Source organism: Labeo rohita, chromosome 10 (genome assembly GCF_022985175.1).
Source record: "Labeo rohita strain BAU-BD-2019 chromosome 10, IGBB_LRoh.1.0, whole genome shotgun sequence".
NCBI classification, from domain to species: Eukaryota; Metazoa; Chordata; class Actinopteri; order Cypriniformes; family Cyprinidae; genus Labeo; species Labeo rohita.
The window spans coordinates 4,096,710-4,118,157 of record NC_066878.1 but is presented as its reverse complement, the minus strand read 5'-3'; the positions used below and the strand labels follow the sequence as shown (position 1 = coordinate 4,118,157).

Here is a 21,448-nt window from a genome sequence, read left to right as displayed (position 1 = left end):
TCTAACGCAGTAGATGTAGCAAGGATTTTTTCTTATAATAAATAAAAAGAAAAGTAGTAGATAGAATAACAAAGAGAATAGAGAACAATAGTGTTACAGGGTCATTTTTTACAGTTAATAAAAAGAAAACAAGTAGATAGAATAGAAAAAGAAATGAGAGTGCTAGTGTTACAGGGTCAATTGTTTTAATAAAAAAGAAAACAAGTAGTTAGAATAGAAATAAAATAGAGAGTGCTAATGTTAGAGGGTGTTTTTTTTAATTAAAAGAAAACAGGTAGTTAGAATAGAAGTAGAATAGAACTAGAAAGAGTTAGTGCTCATGTTAGAGGGTCAATTTTTTAATAAATAAAAAGAAAACAAGTAGATAAAATAGAAATAGAATAGAGTGCTAGTGTTAGAGGGTCAGTTTTTTTTTTAATTAAAAGAAAACATGTAGTTAGAATAGAAATAGAATAGAGTGCTAGTGTTAGAGGGTCAAGTTTTTTTTAATAAAAAGAAAAACAATAGAAATAGAATAGAGAGTGCTAATGTTAGAGGGTCAATTTTTTAATAAATAAAAAAACAAGACAAAATAGAAATAAAATAGAGTGCTAGTGGATCATTTTTTAATAAATAAAAAGAAAACAAGCAGATAAAATAGAAATAGAATAGAGTGCTAGTGTTAGAGGGTCACTTTTTATATAAATAGAAAGAAAACAAGTAGTTAGAACAGAAATAGAATAGAAAGTCCTAGTGTTACAGGGTCAATTTTTTTAATAAAAAGAAACCAGGTGGTTAGAATAGAAATAGAATAGAGTGCTAGAAGGACAGTTTTTTTTAATTAAAAGAAAACAAGTAGTTAGAATAGAAATAGAATAGAGAGTGCTAGTGTTAGAGGGTCATTTTTTTTTTAAAAAATAAAAGAAAACAAGTAGATAAAATAGAAATAAAATAGAGAGTGCGCTCATGGTAGAGGGTCAGTTTTTTAATTAAAAGAAAACAACTAGTTAGAATAGAAATAGAATAGAGTGCGCTCATGGTAGAGGGTCAATTTTTAAATAAATAAACAGAAAACAAGTAGATAAAATAGAAATGGAATAGAGTGCTAGGTGTTAGGCCATGTCCACACTAATACGTTTTCGTTTGAAAACGCATCTTTTTCTCTCCGTTTCGGCCTTCCGTCCACACTTTTTGGTCAAGGAAAACAGAGCTTTATGAAAACACTCTCCAAAGTGGATAAATTTGAAAACACAGTTTTTGCGTTGCAGTGTGGACTGTGAAAACAGAGGCTTTTTAAAACGATGACGCATGTTTAGTCATGTGATGCATATTGTACCAATAGATATCTATGTTTATACCAGTAATTGTGGATGTTATGTGCTATTCACTTTCACACTGCTGCTGAAGATATTTGTACACTCTTCACATTACAGTCCTAAAAAGATGACAGAAAACGTACTCCGTTGCTGTCCTGACTCCTACAGCTAAATGTGAGGGCAGCTGCTTTTTACATCAAACAAGAGAGCGCGTGACATGGACGCGTCAGTGAATGATGAGATGTTATCCTGCCAAGAATTGCGTTAAAACTTATGTCTGTTCCGTCTGTATTGTCTAAGTGAGTTTTTACGCATGTGCAGTATGGCGAATTTAACGTTTTCCTATGTTTCAGTGTGGATGAGAAACATTTGGAAAACGCTTCAAAACGCTAGTGTGGACGGAGAGTGTTTTAAAACGAAAACTCCCTTTTCAAATGTGTCCGGATTAATGTAGATGTAGCCTTAGAGGGTCAGTTTTTTAATTAAAAGAAAACAAGAAGTTAGAATAGAAATAGAATAGAGAGTGCTAGGGTTAGAAGGTCAAGCGTAGACGGAAAAGATGTGTTTTTAGCTGTTTCTTGAAGACGGCTAAGGACTCAGTTGCTCAGTTTGAGTTCCTTTGAGCAGCTGTTGCTTACTATACATAATCTAGGATCTATTCTAAAATCAGCCCTCTGAGCTCTCAAAGTGACTGACGTTCAATGTCAAAGGTCCAATTAACTGCAAAGCAATATAGTAAAATTGGATGTTTACATTAAATCTGTTGACATTAAGACTTACCCTACTTTAGTGAAGAGTTTTCCATGAGCATGCAGGAAACTCAAAATAAACCTCTTGTTGAGCTGTAAAATAAAAGGACAGAAAAATGTGAGGAAAAGTGTAATTGAACTCTTTAGCTAAAATTACTGTAATTACAGTGATTGCTCATCGTAGTAAAAAATAGCTTATGTTTTCCTCCTCAGACCAATACCTGAATTGGAGTGCACAGTCACCGAGACTCGACATGCAAACAAAACGATCAAAAAAAAAATTGACAAACTCACCACAGGATGAGCACCTTGTTTAGCTGATAAACCTAAAGCGCTCTCATTTAATTAAATCAGTGTACTGCCTGAAGCAGCGTGCTCAAAACAACCTGCTAACCCTTACAAAAGATGTATTCTGGGGTGGAAAAGGTCAGCTTTCTTAAAGTGTAACTGTGCATTTAATGCTGACGTGGGCAAATATCCAAGGTTACCGAAATGACGGCTGCATCACGGCACAATGACGCCCTTTTCTGCCACTGATGGGTGACTCATAGTCAGCCTCATCCGGTGCGACTCATAAACAACTCGACGTGACCTCTTTGGCTCTCCTAATGTGTGCGAGTGTTTGTACTTGTGCCTGTTTTAGCCCGAACATTTGTAAAAACATCTGCAGATATTCTTTGCCTCAAGTGCAACAGGTTGCAAGTTGTTTCTTCATGTTGTTGTTGTAAAAAATATAAAAAATTTTATGTTTGTTTGCAGATGTATCAGCAATGGTGGCACTTCAATTTGAGCAGCAATCTGAATATTTCCATCCCATATTGGTGTAAAATAACTTCAAACAGATTTAACATGTTTTCATAAGCACTCACATCACTGGGACTCAGAGTCACCAGCTCTCCATCCTGCTCCGAGTCTTTGCCCGATTCACTGCCTGTTGGACGAGAAGTGCCCGGATGCCCGGTGGGACGTATCCAGATCTCCACACGGGCGGTGTCCTCACCACGACGCCCACCTACATGACCTCGGGGACCACGGGTACCTCCATCTACTTCCTGCTTTCGTCTACGTTCAATCTGGTCAGCCTTGGTTCAGTGAGATGAACAAATATGACACTAAGAATACTGACATTTTTAGCTGTACTCTCCGTATTGTTTCATACTGCCATTAATATTTACACTGCAACTGAAATAAAACAGGAATTTGACTTTTTTCGATGGAGCAGCAGTGTTAACATGCATACCTTGCGCTTGGCTTCCTCAAACAGACTCATCAGACTCTCCTTCGCTGTGAGGATTGGGTTACTGGCGGCTAGACTACGCATGTAATAGTATACAGCGTCCAGCTTTCGCTTCTAAACGAGATACAGGAGGAGAACTAATTTAACTTTGATTTTAATAGTCATCATTTAAGCCAATATCAAAGAAGCAACTATTGAAGAAAAATAAAAAATTAAACAACTGGTTTAAAATCGAGAAGCTTCTTAATAAAAAAAAATATCAGTGCAATTAACCAGTCTTATATTTTATATTAAAATGTTAATATTTTAACACTTTGTGTAATAAAAAAATGTTAAGCACTCACCGTATACACTGCTAATAGGGCTAGCTGGTTGTAGGGTCGCCCATTTTTTGGAGCAATCTGCTGAGCTTTTAGATACCAACTGCACATGAAAAAAACAAACTTAGCACTGAAATACAAAAACTTGTTTTGTCATTGGTAAATTAATGAAAAGGGTATTAATGTTGTGCTAATTTATGTTATAATCTGGAAATACACTATGATATAAACAGAAACACTGTTATGTATACTGAAATAGTGTACTATGTTGTATAATACACCTTTTCTGTTTATTTCAGCCATGACAAAATTACCTGCGTGCCTTCCCATAGTTAGCGGAGTCGCTAGCCTGTTCACGATATCGTGCGATATCCCCCTGACAGATCATGCAGCGCTGGGCACTGATCAGAGCATACTTCACCTGCAACAAGTAAAGTGGATTCACGATTTTTGAACGTGCTCAAAAATAGCAGAACTACCTATAAAGGGCCTTACAACAAAATCTTTAAAGGGATAATTCACCCAAAAATTCAAATTATGTCATTATATACTCACTCTCATTTCGTGCCTAACCTTTAAAACCTTCGTTCATCTTCGGAACACAAATTAAGATATTTTTGTTGAAATCCGAGAGCTTTCTGACCTAGATAGACAGCAATGTAATTACAACATTCAAGACCCACAAAGGTAGTGAGGACATCGTTAAAATAGTGGTTCAACCTCAGTTTCATGAAGCTACAAGAATACTTTTTGTGCACTAAGAAAACTAAAATAACCTTATTCAACTTCTCTTCCGTGTCATTCTCCCTCACCATTCATGAGACTCCAACAACGTATACTTTCTTTGCTCACAAAAAGTATTCTTGTAGTTTCATAAAATTACAGTTGAACCACTGTAGTCACATGGACTATTTTAACGATGTCCTTACTAGGTTTTGGGTCTTAAACGTGTCAGTGCTGTCTATGCAGGGTCAGAAAGCTCTCAGATTCATCAAAAATACCTTCATTTGTGTTCCAAAGATGAATGAACATCTTACAGGTTTGGAATGACATAAGGGTGAGTAATTAATGACAGAATTTTCATTTTTGGGGTGAACTATCCCTTTAAGAAAAGAAAACTCCTATATTAGAACTTTCTTAAAAGGCTTTGTTGCAGCTGGAAACATAAATCCTAAGTGACAGTCACATGACAGTATAAGAGAATCAAATGGAGCATACCGTCTTGCGTAGAGGTCTTGCTCGTATAGCCATGCAGTCCATATAGTCTTCCAGCTTGAACTGAAATACAGTCTGCAACTTCTGTAGCAGCGAATCAAAGAATACTGCCCCCTAGAGAATAAAATAAACACTGCAACTTATTATTCTGTCAAAAATTGATTACAGAATGTAATATAAAACAAAATATAAAGCTTTTTTTTCCCTCTTCTATGAAGACCAGTGAATGTTATATAAAGACCAGTGAATCTTATATAATAAACATTCATTCTTGAGAATAAGAAAGAAAATCTAACCATTCAGAAGTCTGGGATTGGTAAGACTATTAAAATGTTTTTGAAAAATGTTAATGTTCACCAAGGTTCCATTAACTTGATAAAAAAAAAAAATTTGTAAAATATTATTACATTTTAAAACAACTTTTCTATTTTAAAATATTCTAAAATGTACTTTTTGGCTGACATTTTCTTCAGATTTTTTTTGAAGAACAGAAATGTTCAAAATAACAATTTATCTTAAATTTTTTTTGGAACAGTATAAAATGTCTTAAAACAATTCTTTGTACCCTCGCTGTTTAAAAACGTACCGACACCAAGCTTGGTGGTGTAAATGACATCAGGGGAAAAAATGAACAAATTACACAATGACAAGGACATTTATATGAAGAATATAGACCACTTTGTGCATATCTACCTCTTCCAGTATGCTCATCAGCATAGTTTTGATCTGTGGGGCTGTGTCTGAAGTCTGATCCTTCAGTAGCTGCCTAAACCTCTCAATCACCTGGTAAAATACATTCTTCCACAAAGCCTGATCCAGGTTTTGAGAGTCGGAGAATTCTATGTCTGTCAAAATCACCCGCTCGTACAACGTCAGGAGTTCAGCTCTGCATAAACAACAGAAGAAGTAAAAACACATAAGGGGAAACGTTCAACAGGCTGAAATAATGTTCATTATTAGTAACCATAGAATTCTAATACAACAAATCATTTAAAACATTCAAAACACACCTGAGCTGGGCCATCCTCTCTAGTCCCTCGGGGCTCAGACGTTCCCGGGACAGCAGGTTACTGAGTTGGAGCTCTTGACTATCAGCCAGCCGAAGCAACTTTCCCAGTTCTCCTCTGGTCTGCACCTCTGCCTCTTCTGGAGTGAGACCAGATCCAGCCGGAGAAGGATATCCTGGACCACCTTGCCCGTAGGGTCCATAAAAAGGTGGCATAGAGGTGGGATACATCCCATTTGAGCCAGGAATTTGGAAGGGAATGTGATATGGATAAGGATAACGTGGTGGGGTGTTTGGGGAATTGGCCGGTAGTGGATAGCAGTAGGGATTGTCGGAATTCTGAAATTTGTAATAAGCCATGGCAGCAGCTTGTTGGTTTTGAAAAAACTCGCCCTGGCGGACAGGAGGACTTCCTGTGGTCTCGTCATCGGTGTCCAGAAAGTGCAATGGCCCGCATCCACCCTGCTGCAAGTACAAAGCCTGCTGGAGAGATGCATGCTGGGATTGTTGGCTTGACACCAGTGCTGGTTTCTTATCCGGGTTATTTGGGTCCCAAAGGCGTCTTGTCCCTCCTCCACGGCCGCCTCTTCCTCTGCCCAGACCCATTCCTCCTCTCATTGCTCCAAGCTGAGGTCCAGGCTCAGGGGTCAGAGTTAGATCAGTGTGGGCAGGAAGCACCAGGATGCCCCTTCCACGGCCTCTAGGGTTTTTTCGGCTCGCTTGCTCCTCATTTGAATGTTTGTCCAAAGAAACTCTCAAAATTCCTCCTCTACCGCTAGAGGCAGGTGCTCTTTGCCCTCTCCTGCCCCCGTCAGGACCTTTGCTCTTGGCTTCATCAGCAACTCTGCCTCTTCTATCTTCTCTCTCCCACACCTCATTTTCCTCCAGCGAATCTGTGGAGGACAGTGTCCGTGCTGTTCGTCTCCTCGGGCGGCCCTGGCTTCCTCGGACGAACGCCTTCTGTCCAGTTGTCCTCTCTGCAGTGCGTGCCGCCAACTGCTGACCCTCCCCTCTAAGTCTTTCAGCTTCAGCTAGACCATCCATACTGGTCCCGCTACTGGCAGAACTCGTGCTGTAGGTGCGGTTTCGAGGGCGCCGGATGTCTGATTGTGAGTAGCGCTTCGAGGCAGAGTTGACTCGGTTTGAATCAGTTCTTTCAGATGGTCTCCCTTTCTCTTTTGGCCTGTTCCCTTGTTTTTCATGGTTCATGTTCTGGTCACGGCTCACGTCCCTTCCGCTAACATTTCTCTGCTTTTTTCCTTCAGGTTGATCAGCTTCTGTTGCTTTTCCTCCTCCCTCCCCTTCCTCTTTCTTGGCAGAGACCTGGTTGTTACCTTTTTCCCTTCCTGCTCTGGATTTCCCATTACCCCTCTCCTTTTTTTTGTCTTCTCCTGTCACATCATTTCCTCCACCTGCTTGGCTTCTTTGCCCTTCCCCACTAGGTTTTCTCCGGTTTGTACCATCCTGCCCACCTCCATCTTTGCTTTCAGACTCTAAATGGAGATTGCTGACTTTATCGGTGATACTCTCGACATTATTCTCATTTTTGTTTGCAGAAGGGGAGTCGACACTTCCCTTGGACTCTTGCTTTTTCCTGCCATCCTTCCCTCGCCTGTTTCTACGCTTATCCTCTTTCTCACACTTAGCAAGTGTTTCAGCAGATTTCCCACTCACTTCTTCCTCTCTCCTTTGATCCCCACCTAATTCTTTGCTCACCCCAGTCTCTTTGTGTACTTGAGACCTTCGCCCCCCTGGCTGATATATCTCACGGTCAGGTTTACGCATCTTTCGAGACTGCTTCGGTGACTTTGGAGTACTGGCACCTTCAATGCTTTTAACAGCATTTCCATCCACAAGTTGGTGGTTATTATCGCTTGCATGTCCTTTAGTGTTATGATTAGCTTCAAGCTGACTGTGATAATTTGGAAAGTCTCCACTGGTTATGTGAGAGCAACCAGGGCTGGCAGGTGAGCTGTCAGGCATTTTGTCATTACCAAAAACACAATCGTCCGGTGGGTGCACGGGGTCTGAGCTGGCTCCTTCTGCGCTGTCCTTACGTTTGCGTGGATGGCCAGCACCAGGTTTGTACCTCTGCAAGTCTGGACGTTTACTGTCCCGTTGCCGTTGCTTCTTACCCTCCTCTCGCAGTTCTAAGAAAAAGATGACAAAAACAGAAAACAAATATTTTACTGCCTGATGCTTTAAAAATGTTTGAAAATATTTCTTTAGAACTTGACATACACTACCAGTCAAAAGTTTTTAAACAGTAAGATTTTATTTGCATTTACTTGATCCAAAGCACAGCAAAAACAGTAATATTTTAAAATATGTTTACTATTTAAAAAAACTGTTTTCTATTTAAATATATTTTAAAATGTACTTTATTTCTGTGATTTCAAAGCTAAATTTTTAGCATCATTACTCCAGTTACATGATCCATTCTAATATTCTGATTTCCTACTTAAACACACATTATTATGTTGAAAACAGCTGAGTAGATTTTTTTCAGGTTTTTTGATGAATAGAAAGTTCAGAAGAACGGCATTTATCTGAAATAGAAATCTTTTGTAACATTATAAATGTCTTTATCATCATATCTAATCAATTTAAAGTATCACTGCTAAATAGTAGTATTAATTTCTATAATTTCTAACCTAAAACAATTATACTTACTCCACTCTTTTGAATGGTATAGTGTATAATAAAAAAGCTTTTTATTTCAGATAAATGCTGATTTTTGGATCTTTATATTCATCAAAGTATCCTGAAAAAAATTACTCAACTGTTCTAAATAATGATAATAATCATTTTAAAAAGTTTCCTAAACAGCAAATCTGCATATTAGAATGATTTCTAAAGGAACAAGTGACACTGAAGACTGGAGTAATGATGCTGACAATTTAATTTGGATCACAGGAATAAATCACATTTTAAAATATATTCAAATAGAAAGCAGTTATTTTAAATAGTAAATATATTTCAAAATGTTACTGTTTTTGCTGTACTCTGGATCAAATAAATGCAGGCTTGGTGAGCAGAATAACTTCTTTAAAAAACATCCAAAATCTTACTTTTGACTGCTATTGTAAGTTGTTGTTTTCATTCCGTGTTTAATGTTAATAGTCTTTTTTGTGTTACGCTTCATTCTCTGAATCCCATTTTTGTTTTTTGTATTGCTTTACGGTATGAAAAATTAGCTTTGATCATAAAATACATTCAAACAGAAAAAATTTTTACATTTTTTTTTAGAAAAAAAATTAGAGAAAGTTATTTTAAATAGTAAAATCATTTTAAATAATCAAATATTTTACTGTTTTTGCTGTACTTTGGATCAAATAAATGCAGGCTTGGTGAGCAGAAGAGACTTTAAAAAAAACAAACATTAAAAACTACTACTGTTCAAAAACTTTTGACTGGTAGTGTAACTAGAAAAATTTATTCATTCTAAAAATGTCCATGGGTGTCATAAGATTTAATTCATTTGCATTACTGTTCTAGAAATCACACTTTTAAAATTAGACGACCTCAAATGTCTAGGTTGTCCAACAATGTGAGAAATGTGTGTGCAAATGAGAATCATTTTAACTGCTCTGTGTCACTACAATTAACTTATTTATACTATTTCCTGAAAAAAATAAACAAATAAATGGCAACACACACATGAATTGTACAAAAACTTGACCAGGCTTAATGAACATGTTTCAGAAATTGTTTTAAAATTATTATATGTACTTCTTTATAAACGAGGCCAGAACCAGGAGTTCCTGAAACAACAAAGCTGCCTAAAAAAAATCCAAGACCAATCTGCTTGTTTCTATGGCTTCGGAAGAAAATAACCTGTTGCATGTGGACTGTAACAAGCTAACCTAGCGACATATGTTGCTTACAATTAAGTTACGATATAAAATTCAAGAGCTGGAGTTGGACAGCAGCTTATTTATAAACTCAATCTTTAAAATAAATATCTCATCCAAGAAGTTGCCGTCTTCAATAGCCAGTATAACAGTTAGCGTAACACTTACTTCTTTATACAGATGAAAAAGCGTATTTTATATTTACATTTATATGAGTGGTTTAAGTTATGTGCCACTACAGGGCATTTTATTGCATACAATGCAGCAAAGAGATGTTGAATGCTTTCAAAACAAGCGCCGTTCAACCCACATGAGCGACGACTGTTGTTGACTGTTATGCTAGCTAGCTATTAGCAAACTGAACCCTAACTTTAACGTGACATGCTAAAATAAGGCTCGTCTTCGACTACTATCTTTCTTACATTGTTATAAACATTTAGAGAGCTTCTAACCTTTTATACTGTCGCCGTGTGTGCTGAAATTCGACGCTTCTGCTCGCAGCTCCGCGGCTGAAATTCGTACTCTTTCCAGCTCGTCCGCCATTTTCGTCGAAACCAAACACAAACACACGGCGACTTGGAAGGGCCAAAAAGCCATAAAACCAAATCGCGTTTAAAAGTGAACACACTCATCCCGTCACAATGCGGAGTAGGTTTACTTGTGACATATAACAAGTACTAGGCAAAAAGCAAAAATGGTACCCAAAGAACGGAGCATAACACAAAAAGACTATTAACATTGAACACCGAATGAAAACAACAACTTACAATAGCAGTCAAAAGTTTTTGAACAGTAAGATTTTGAATGTTTTCTAAAGAAGTCTCTTCTTCTCACCAAGCCTGCATTTATTTGATCCAAAGTACGGCAAAAACAGTAATATTTTGAAATAACTGCTTTTATTTGAATATATTTTAAAAGGTAATTGATTCATGTTATCAAAAAATATACATAAATATATATTAAAATATAGAAATCAGTCTTATATGCGGATTTGCTGTTCAAGAAACGTTTTTTGAATAATTATCAATATTTAAAACAGTTGAGTACATGTTTTCAGGATTCTTTGATGAATAGAAAGATCCAAAGATCAGCCTTTTTATGAAATAAAAAGCTTTTGTAACAAACTACTATACACTACACTATTCAAAAGCTTGGAGTCTTGGAGTATATATATATTTTTTTATTTTGATCAATTAATTAGGGAAAAAAATATAGAAATGAATACTTTTATTTAGCAATAATGCTTTAAATTGATCAAAAGTTATGATAATAATAGTAAATGTTTTCTGAGCAGGAAATCAGAATATTAGAATGATTTCTGAAGGATCATGTGACTGGAGTAATGATGCTAAACAATCAGCTTTGAAATCACAGGAATAAATTACATTTTAAAATATATTCAGATAGAAAACAGTTATTTTAAATAGTAAAAATATTTCAGAATTGTGCTGTTTTTGCTGTACTTTGGAACAAATAAATGCAGGCTTGGTAAACAGAAGAGACTTCTATAGAAAGCATTCAAAATTACTGTTCAAAAACTTTTGACTGCACATAATGTACATATTTTTACATGGATAGTTAACCCAAAAGTGAAAATTTACTCACCCTCAAATTAACAAAAAAAAAAAAAAAGTAAATAAATAAAAAAAAAATATTTCAATTAAGTTGATGATAGCCATTGATGTCCATAGTATGGAAAAGAAAATCCTGGAAGTCAGAGGCTCCCGTCAACTGCTATATATGTTCATACATGTTTGAATCAAGTATCTTTTTGCTAGGGCTGTCAACGATTAATTGCGATTAATCGCATACAAAATAAAAGTTTGAGTTTGCCTAATATATGTGTGTGTACTGTGTATAATCATTATGTATATATAAATACAAGCACATTCATGTATATATTTAAGAAATATTTTCAAGCATATATATTTATTATAATTTTTATAATTTTATATTATATATAAATAAAATTATTTTGTATATTAATAACATATTTCTCATATATATACACATTAATTTGTGTGTATTTATATATACATAATAATTGCACACAGTACACACACATATATTAGGCAAACTTAAACTTTTATTTTGTATGTGATTAATCGCGATTAATCATTGACAGCTCTACGTTTTTGCTAAATTAAAATTCCAAAATAACTACATAATCTTCACTTTTCATATTTGTAAAACTTAATGATTTACACTACTAATCCCAACTTTTTTTTTGAAAAACAATGGCTTTGTTTTAAGGAACTTACAATTACGAATATAATATTTCCCCACAACAAAATAAAAACTAAATGTGTACATATTCAGTTTTTTTCAGTTTTAAGTTTTATTATATGTGATCTGAATAATGAAATTAAATATTAAATGTGATTTCTAATAATCAGATATTAATCTATAAGAAACATAAGCCTACTTGAATATTATGCATTCATATATATAAATTAAATTAAATTTATAATTCATATAATTCACTTCTTCTTATCAGACCAAAAATATTGTATGGGTGTACAATATGTCAGTGTACATGCCTGTTTACATTGGGATCCAAATCTGAGACCACTAGTAAAAAAAAAATCATCTTTTTCTTCTTTGCATTAATCATTTCTTACAAATTACTAGATGGAATAATTGCTAAAATTGCTCTCAACCTGATTTTAATTAGCCTGCTATCTCTCTTACTGAGAAACCTTACAGCGTGAGCAAAATTACCTCTGCTTATGTTAATTACATGAATTGCCAGGATATGGTACAGTATTTTCAGTGTCTGAGGAAAAATCCAAGTCCAAACCAGCGTGACACTCTTTTTTTTTTTTTTCCTTAAAAGACACTGAACCACTAACAGCTCTAATAAAAGGGCATAATAAATCAATTTATAAAATCTGGAAACACATCACAACCAGCAATAATTTAGTCCAGCTATCAATTCCTGATGGCAAATTATTGAAATGAATGAAATCTCTCCCTGTCAGCCATCACCCACTACATTTCTCTCTCTCTTTCTCTTTCAAGGGATGACAGGGTTCAGTGAGAACAGAGAGGTGGGTACTATGAGTCATCCTTGTGAGTCATGTGCTTTGTGTTCATATGTGTGTATATGTGTGCGCGGATAGGAAAAGTGAGGAAATTTCATGGCAATTAAAGAGGCGAAATGGAAAAAAACTCACTGAAGATAAAAACACAAAATTAATAGAGCATACAACCCTCTGTTGCAAAAGAAATGAGCTATTTTATGTCTCAACATATATGGCAGTTTTTGACTAATGTGAAGTGCAGTTCCTCCGAACGGCCACAGGTGTCAGTGTCGTTACATTTTCAAGAGCAACCTCAAGGACGTTCATTAGAAATTTCCCTGCATAGTTCTGCCTTTTATTTCTCTTCTGCTTGACTAGAATATGCATTTGTTTTATTTCAGATATGAAACCTTGAAACGTATCACACTCTTTTTTAAAGAAAACTTATATGAGGGAGGTTTGGCAATTAAAAAACTTTGAGACAAAGAAAGAGCGGCTTCATTAAAATGTGGTTCGGGAGGTCAGTTTTTCATAATTTTACTCATTGTTCTCGTTCCCAAGAATCACATAACAATTCTGCACATGCACCAGTCATATGAACATTAGTTAATTAATATCTTTGAAATTAAACTGGCCTTTTTCTAACAGTGTGAGGCAAGTAGGAGGAAAAAAGCATCATGAGATTGAAAAATGTACAGAGAGAATGAAAAAAGGAGAGAGAGCAAGTGAGAAAGAGAAAACGTGGAAGGACACAAGAGAGTCAGCCAGCTCACACTGATGTTGGAGTAAACATCTCCATTTCCCTAGCAACATGGCATCAGCCAGGCATTTAAAGAGACAGGAGCCTAATTCACCTTTTGTCTGAATTTCTTATTTATGGAAGTGTTTCCTGTCAACTCCATAGGGCGTAGCAACACCTCCCTGATAGCACACATACGTCGTTCAGATGTCAATTTGAGGTGTGCATTTTTATATAGAAGAAATGTTTAAACATATGCAATACGTATCTAAAACATTTCAAATTAGAATCATTTATAATTTAAGAATGCATGTGAATTTTTTTTTAAATTATTAATTAAAGCCAACATGCAACTGACATTAAAATATTGCATATCATTTAAAAAAAGGTACACTTTTGTACCTTCTTTACCCCTAAATGCTACATATAAGTATCTTAAAGGTATATATTAGTAACAAAATGGTACATATATGCACCTTTTGGAAGCATATTGACCCAGTGACAGCTTTTGCGCCTTTTTCTGAGAGTACGCACTCATAATCAGCAGCATAATTTGATGGTACCATGGTACTTTAATATATACAGTAGTACTGAAGGATTACTCTAATAGGGCTCTCCATTAATACAATTTATGAACAAGTGTCATGTTTCAAAGCATTATAATACCATGCTGTATTGTTGCAAAATATTGCATACTTCTAAAAATAAAGGTTGTAAATGGAAGAACCTTTTTGATTCCTAAAAAGAACCTTTCGGTGAACAGTTCTTAGAACATTTTAAAAATCTAAACAACCTTTTGTGGAATGGAAAGGTTCCATGAATGTTACTATGGCACTTTTAAAATTTTTATATATTAAATATGTTCGTGTATTAAATATATGAGAACTGTGATGAATTGATTAACACTGGAAACTGCCACTGGTGTTTCATTGCTGCACTATGCTGCAGGTAAAGTAATACTGAGGGACAGAAGCGAGGGAGGAGGAGGGAGATGAGATATCGAGGCGGGAGGAGGGAGAGCGAGAGCAGAGAAAGACTCGGAATACAGATGAGGAGAGCGGAGGTGGGAAAGGCAGGGAGTTTTCTGCAGGTGAATTCACAACACCAGGGGGTTTTTCCTGCCCCCTCATTTATCCATCCCTCTCCCTCTCTCTCACACACACTCCTGTTCTCTCCCCCGCTCTCCCTTGGGATGAAAAGGGGAGGTGGGTGATCGGCTGAAGCCAACTTTTTAAAAGTAATGAGAGAAGAGGTGGATGATGGTGAAAAGGAGGGATGAAGTGGTCCAGGTGACACATGGGAAAAAGACAGTGATTAATATGAGAGAATTAAATGAAGAGGTGGAGAAGGTGCAGAAAGAACAATGAGCAATGCAGAGATAATGCAGTGAGAAGAACCAGGAGGGAAGAAGAAAATGAGACATAGGGTAGGAAAAACACGACAATGGTATATAGAACCTGTGACGTATGTAGTCCAATAACCTCAAGCCTCTGAAAGCTTTTTAATGTTTAATTCACATTAACAGCTCTTGGGAGGAAGAAGAACAGAAGAAGAGAGATAGAGAGGGTGAGAGAGAAGAGAGAATAGCAGCAGAAATGCTAGACTTCCCATCAAGCAAAAGAGTGAGGAAGTGTGTTTAATTTACAAGCTACTCAAATATAGACTAAATGAGGAAGAGACAACTTTACGTAACTAAAATATTAAATATGACATCTATTATTTAAAGTATGTACAGTATATAGTGGGGTCCAAAAGCGTGAGACCTGATTGTCTGTATTTAAAGGGATATTTCACACAAAAATGAAAATTCTGTAAATTTATGTAATTTTATTCTAATATGCTGATTGATTCACTGATGCTCCAGGAAACATGATGCATTAAGAGTTGGGGGGTGAAAACTTTTGAACAGGATGAAGATGTCCAAATTTTTCTTTTTTTGTTAAAATATATATATATTTTCCATTTAGTACTGCCCCTCGGAAGCAACGGAAGATACTTGCATGTTTCACAGTAGACAAATTAAGTAAAATTTTCCTTGATCTTCACATTCAAAAAGTTTTCTCTTAATGCTCTTAATGCTTTGTGTTTCCTTCTGGAGCATCAGTGAGTGTTCAAACCTTTTTTAAAGTTGTGTTTGATTGTGTTTGATTGATTGAGTCCCTCAATTGTCCTCAGTGTGAAAAGATGGATCTCAAAACCATAAAGTCACTGCTGGAAAGGATTCAAATATGCAAAAGAAGCTGGAAAACCAAAGAATCTGGATTTTCTGAAGAACAGTGCTCAGTTTAACTGTTCGGATGTCGTAGATCATCCAGGTAACCACATACAGTATTAGGAACCAAGGGTTCACAAACTTTGAAGGGGGTTATTTTAATAATTTCTATATGTAAACATCTGTTATGTAAAATACACTGACCAAAATTTCAAAATGCAACACTTTTGTTTTTGCCCCCATTTTTCAAGACTTTTTCTATGTATACAAAAGGCCTATTTCTCTTAAATATAGTTCACAAATCTGTCTAAATCTGTGTTAGTGAGCACTTCTCCTTTGCCGAGATAATCATCCATCAGATGCTAATTAGACAGCATGATTTTTGCACAGGTGTGCCTTAGGCTGGCCACAATAAAAGGCCACTCTAAAATGTGCAGTTTTATCACATAGCACAATGCCACAGATGTCGCAAGTTTTGAGGGAGCCTGCAGTTGGCATGCTGACTGCAGGAATGTCCACCAGAGCTGTTGCCCGTGAATTGAATGTTCATTTCTCTACCATAAGCCATCTCCAAATGTGTTTCAGAGAATTTGGCAGTACATCCAACCAGCCTCACAACCGCAGACCACGGCCCAGGACCTCCACATCCAGCATCTTCACCTCCAAGATCATCTGAGACCAGCCACTTGGACAGGTGCTGCAACAGTCGGTTTGCATAACCAAAGAATTTCTGCACAAACCGTCAGAAACCGTCTCAGGGAAGCTCATCTGCATGCTCGTCGTCCTCATAGGGGTCTCGACCTGACTGCAGTTCGTCATCGTAACCGACCGTGGGCAAATGCTCACATTCGATGGTGTCTGGCACTTTGGAGAGTTGTTCTCTTCACGGATGAATCCTGGTTTTCACTGTACAGGCCAGATGGCAGACAGCGTGTATGGCGTTGTGTGGGTGAGCGGTTTACTGATGTCAACGTTGTGGATCGAGTGGCCCATGGTGGCAGTGGTGTTGGTTGGTGTTGATGGTATGGGCATTTTATTGATGGCATTTTGAATGCACAGAGATATCGTGACGAGATCCAGAGGTCCATTGTTGTGCCATTCATCCACGACCATCACCTCATGTTGCAGCATGATAATGCACGGCCCCATGTTGTAAGGATCTGTACACAATTCCTGGAAGCTGAAAACATCCCAGTTCTTGCATGGCCAGCATACTCACTGGACATGTCACCCATTGAGCATATTTGGGATGTTCTGGATCAGCGTATACGACAGCGTGTTCCACTTCCTGCCAATATCCAGCAACTTAGCACAACCACTGAAGAGGAGTGGACCAACATGGCCACAATCAACAACCTGATCAACTCTATTTAAAGAAAATGTGTTGCACTGCGTGAGACAAATGGTGGTCACACCAGATGCTGACTGGTTTTCGGACCCCCCCAATACATTAAAACTGCACATTTTAGAGTGGCCTTTTATTGTGGCCAGCCTAAGGCACACCTGTGCAATAATCATGCTGTCTAATCAGCATCTTGATATGCCACACCTGTGAGGTGGATACACTATCTCAGCAAAGGTGAAGTGCTCACTAACACAGATTTAGACAGATTTGTGAACAATATTTGAGAAAAACAGGCCTTTTGTGTACATAGAAAAAGTCTTAGATCTTTGAGTTCAGTTCGTGAAAAATGGGGGCAAAAACAAAAGTGTTGTGTTTATAATTTTGGTCAGTGGATAATACTCAGGACAATACTAAATAAAAAAATAACATGCATTTTGTATGATCTGTCTTATTTTGCTAAAATTATTCACATTGTCACAGATTCTGCAAGGGGTTCCCAAACTTTCGCATGCCACTGTAGTTGTGCTGTTGCATTTTTTGTGGAACCATTTAAAACTTTGGGGTAAGTAAGAAAAAAAACCAAAATACTTTTATTCAAGGATGAATTAAATGAAAAGTGAAAAGTAAAGACATTTATAATGTTACAAAACCTTTCTATTTCAAATAAACGCTATTCTATTTTCTATTAATCAAAGAATCCTGAAAAATAAAATGTATCACAATTTCCACATAAATATTAAGCAGCATAACTGTTCTCAACAACAAGGAGCAAATCAGCATATTAGAATCATTCCTGAACGATCATGTGAAACTGAAGACGGGTAGTGTATATACAGAAGTCAAAAATATGATTTAATATGAATAAAACATTATATTACACTACTGGACATTGTTTTTTAAGATTCAGATCAAAAAGAAACACCTAACAGACTGCACATTTTCTCTTTTTACATTGTTCTGTACATTTTGTTTATTCCACTGTATTGTATTCCCGTCACCAACTGCAATGCTAGTGCATGACGCACCCAAAATTTCTCTCTTGCATATATATAGTGCAATGATTTAATATGTATCTTGTTAAAGGAATGTCACATCTGTCAACAGTTATTGGTCACACTGTGGTTTCACAGCGGTCCAGATTGTTCTTTTGATGTATAATGAATGAACTTGTATCAGAGTGAGTGTGTGCATGTGTGGATGTGCTGGGCGATACGGGCGGGTGTGGTAGGAGGAATAGAAATGTGTGCATCTGGGGGTCTGAAGGTGCGTGTGTGTAAATGAACACGCGGGGGTGGAGGGGGTTTTACCAATCAGAACCCACTTGCCTCTCTCTCGTCCTTCTTTTCCACTCGTTCTCTCCGGCAAACCTCATTATATGCAAGTCAGCCTTGCAATCAGAGAGAGAAAACACAAACTGGGCTCAGGCATGCAGGGATTTCTGCATGAGTCAGAGAGAGAGAGAGAGAGAGACGTGGTGGGTGGGAGGGGGTGAAAAAAGAAGGGAGGCAGAGGATAAGGGAGGGGTGTGGGCTTTTTTTGTATTGATCTGAGCGCATTCTGTGCGGCGAATACAGAGTGAGACACAAAAAAAGAAAGTGAGAAGGAAGACAGAGATGGAGGGAGCAGTTACTGTCTCCAGACATCAAGTCTCGCCTTTTTGAATCAATCTTCAGAAAATTCTGATATCGTTATCGGAGTCGCTAGCAAATTGAGGAACATCTGCAAATGCGGGGAGAGAGAAACAATACAGTGACAATGTGGAGAGACACGCGAAAAGCAGGGAGAGAGAAAAGGGAGGGAGGTGACAGTTTCTGTGGGGGCGAATACATTGGAGAGGGAGGAAGAGAGCAGGATGAGAAGGGTGGGCGGAAGTGACAACGAAATAGAGAGCGAGAGAAAGAGAGAGAGAGGAGATAACAAAATTCAGCATCTCTTCTTGTTATTTTTAACGAAAGCTCTAACAAACAAAATATGCCCACACATGACCAACAATCTGTCCGATTTCTTTTTGAAATCATCCGTGTATACATTTTCATTCACGCTAGTGATCTATGCAAATCCTACATCTGCATGTTTTAAAACTACGACATTTGGAGGTGAGCATGTTCTTGAAATGAATCACGTGGCTACGGTCCAAAATAAACTTCTCACAGCTGGAGGAAACTCATAAACAAATAGGAATCAACTAAGCAAAAGATGGAGGGATGCAGAGAGTAGGCAGGGATGACAAAAAAAGGAGCTCCTGATGAGGAGATGGGCCACTGAAAATAGAAGCGGAAGTAAACGCAGCCTCCCGAAGACTCTTCCCACTCAGCGTCTAAGAGAGTTATTTTCTGTCCTCTGCTCTGAAATAAAAGAAATTGAATCCGGCAGTGAGCTTCCTGCAATTGGTGATGCGTGCATTTCTCTCTAAATTCAAAAGGGAAGGCACGTGTTCACCCAAAATGCCCTGCTGAAGTTCAGAAAGGGGTCTGTGAAACAACTAGGTTTGTGTTTTATTAAATGGATAGTTCATGCAAAAATGAAAATTCTGTCTGTAATTACTCACCCTTGTGTCGTTCCAAACCCATAAGACCTTCGTTCATGTTCGGGATGCTAATTAAGATATTTTTGATGAAATTCGAGAACTTTCTGACACTGCATAGACAGCAACGCACCCTACGTGTTCAAGACCCAGAGTGAGGACACTGTTAAAATAGTCCATGCCACATTAGTGGTTCAACTGTAATGTTACGAAGCTACGAGAATAGTTTTTGTGTGCAAAGAATGCACGGTGGAGACAGACATGGAAGAGAAGAAACTGTTGCATAAAGTCGTTATTTTTTATTTTTAGTGCGCACAAAAAGTATTCTGGTAGCTTCATAGCATTACAGTTGAACCACTAATGTCACATGGACTATTTTGTTGATGTCCTTCCTACCTTTCTGGGCCTTAAACGTGTCAGTTGTGTTGCTGTCTCTGCAGGGTCAGAAAACTCTCGGATTTCATCAAAAATATGTTAATCTGTGTTCTGAAGATGAATGAAGGTCTTACGGGATTGGAACGACATGAGTTAGTAATTATTGACAGAATTTTCATTTTTGTGTGAAGTATCCCTTTAAAGAAAGGGATGTAAATTGTTTTTATATTACAATATGTTTCTGTGAATTCTGTCATCCAATCTAACATTCCATTATCACTTTTAAAGGTTCTGCATAAACACAATTAAAATATATATAATGCATATATATTCAGGCAAGTATTGACTGAAACAGAATGGTTGGTCTGTGTTCTCAGGACAAGGGGATTTTTTTCATTAATTGTTGGACCAAGTTGTCACATTTATACCATTGCATATTTTTTTTACATAAAATACCTGCTGATTCGTATTGACCTTAGTCAGGGCATGACCATATTTAATTTTTGACAGGAATAAAAATGAGGCGGTGAGTAACAGAAGTTTAATGGACTGTAGGCTACTGTTGTTTAACAACATACCAATTTATCAGCTAATTGTTCAAATGTCCTTCTGAAAAAACTTTAAGCAGACAAAAATGCCCTAAAACAGTTTTGAAAGTTGTGAGATGTGAAAACTACATAATCTAGTACCTTTATATGGTGTGCGCTATTGTAAAGACCTAAAAACTCAAAATCACAAACTTCCCTACTATATAGTTGTAAAACAGTATGTGAAGAATGAAGTATGTCTGAATTCACAGTACTTATTAAAGGGATGGTTCACCCAAAAATGAAAATTCTGTCACTAATTACTGACCCTCATGTCGTTTCAAACCCCTAAGACCTTCGTTTGTCTTCGGAGCACAAATTAAGCCTTCTTAGTCAGCAAGGGTCCTACCACGTTAAAGGTACAGAAAGGTACCAAGAACATCAACAAAATAGTCCATGTGACATCAGTGGTTCAACCGACATTTTATGAAGCGACAAGAATACTTATTGTGCACAAAAAGCCTAAAATAACAACTTTATTCAACAAGTCTACTCCGCTGTGTCACCCTAGCGTCATTTTCAGAGAGGACCACGAAGTATGCGCAAGCTCTCGGATTTCATCAAAAATATCTTAATTTGTGTTCTGAAGACAACAATATTACAGGTTTGGAACGACATGAGGGTGAGTAATTAATGACAGAATTTTCATTTTTGGGTAAACTATCCCTTTAAAGAGAAGGCAAAAAAGTACCCAGACAACCTTCTACCTCTAGCCAGATTATTAAGTATGCATATGATGAACAATGAGGCCATGGAAGAGGATTAGTGAATGTCACGCAATCATAACAACATGGCAAATAAAGTGCATCCAGATTACATTCATACTACCCACATTCACACTACATAGAACATACTTCTTTGTAGTAGTCGCAAAGTAATTACTTATTCAAAATAAGTACTTACTTAAGAAAGTATGTGATTTTGTCTATCCCTCACAGCCTTGTTTTCATCTGTGTTAGGTTCAATA

General features: G+C 37.0%; 1 protein-coding gene across 1 annotated transcript in view; it reads right to left on the bottom strand.

The window, feature by feature from the left end:
• The window catches only part of smg6 (SMG6 nonsense mediated mRNA decay factor), an 18,324-nt gene extending 8,074 nt beyond the window's left edge, over nt 1-10,250 (bottom strand). The window contains exons 1-9 of the mRNA XM_051121163.1: nt 10,129-10,250; nt 5,827-7,972; nt 5,510-5,702; nt 4,820-4,930; nt 3,916-4,022; nt 3,626-3,704; nt 3,285-3,395; nt 2,914-3,126; nt 2,076-2,137 (exon numbers count right to left, since the gene is read on the bottom strand). Coding sequence (XP_050977120.1) covers nt 2,076-2,137; nt 2,914-3,126; nt 3,285-3,395; nt 3,626-3,704; nt 3,916-4,022; nt 4,820-4,930; nt 5,510-5,702; nt 5,827-7,972; nt 10,129-10,219 — 3,113 coding nt within the window. The 5' untranslated portion in view covers nt 10,220-10,250. The remainder of the gene's footprint in view (nt 1-2,075; nt 2,138-2,913; nt 3,127-3,284; nt 3,396-3,625; nt 3,705-3,915; nt 4,023-4,819; nt 4,931-5,509; nt 5,703-5,826; nt 7,973-10,128) is intronic.
• Nucleotides 10,251-21,448: the final 11,198 nt, after the last annotated feature.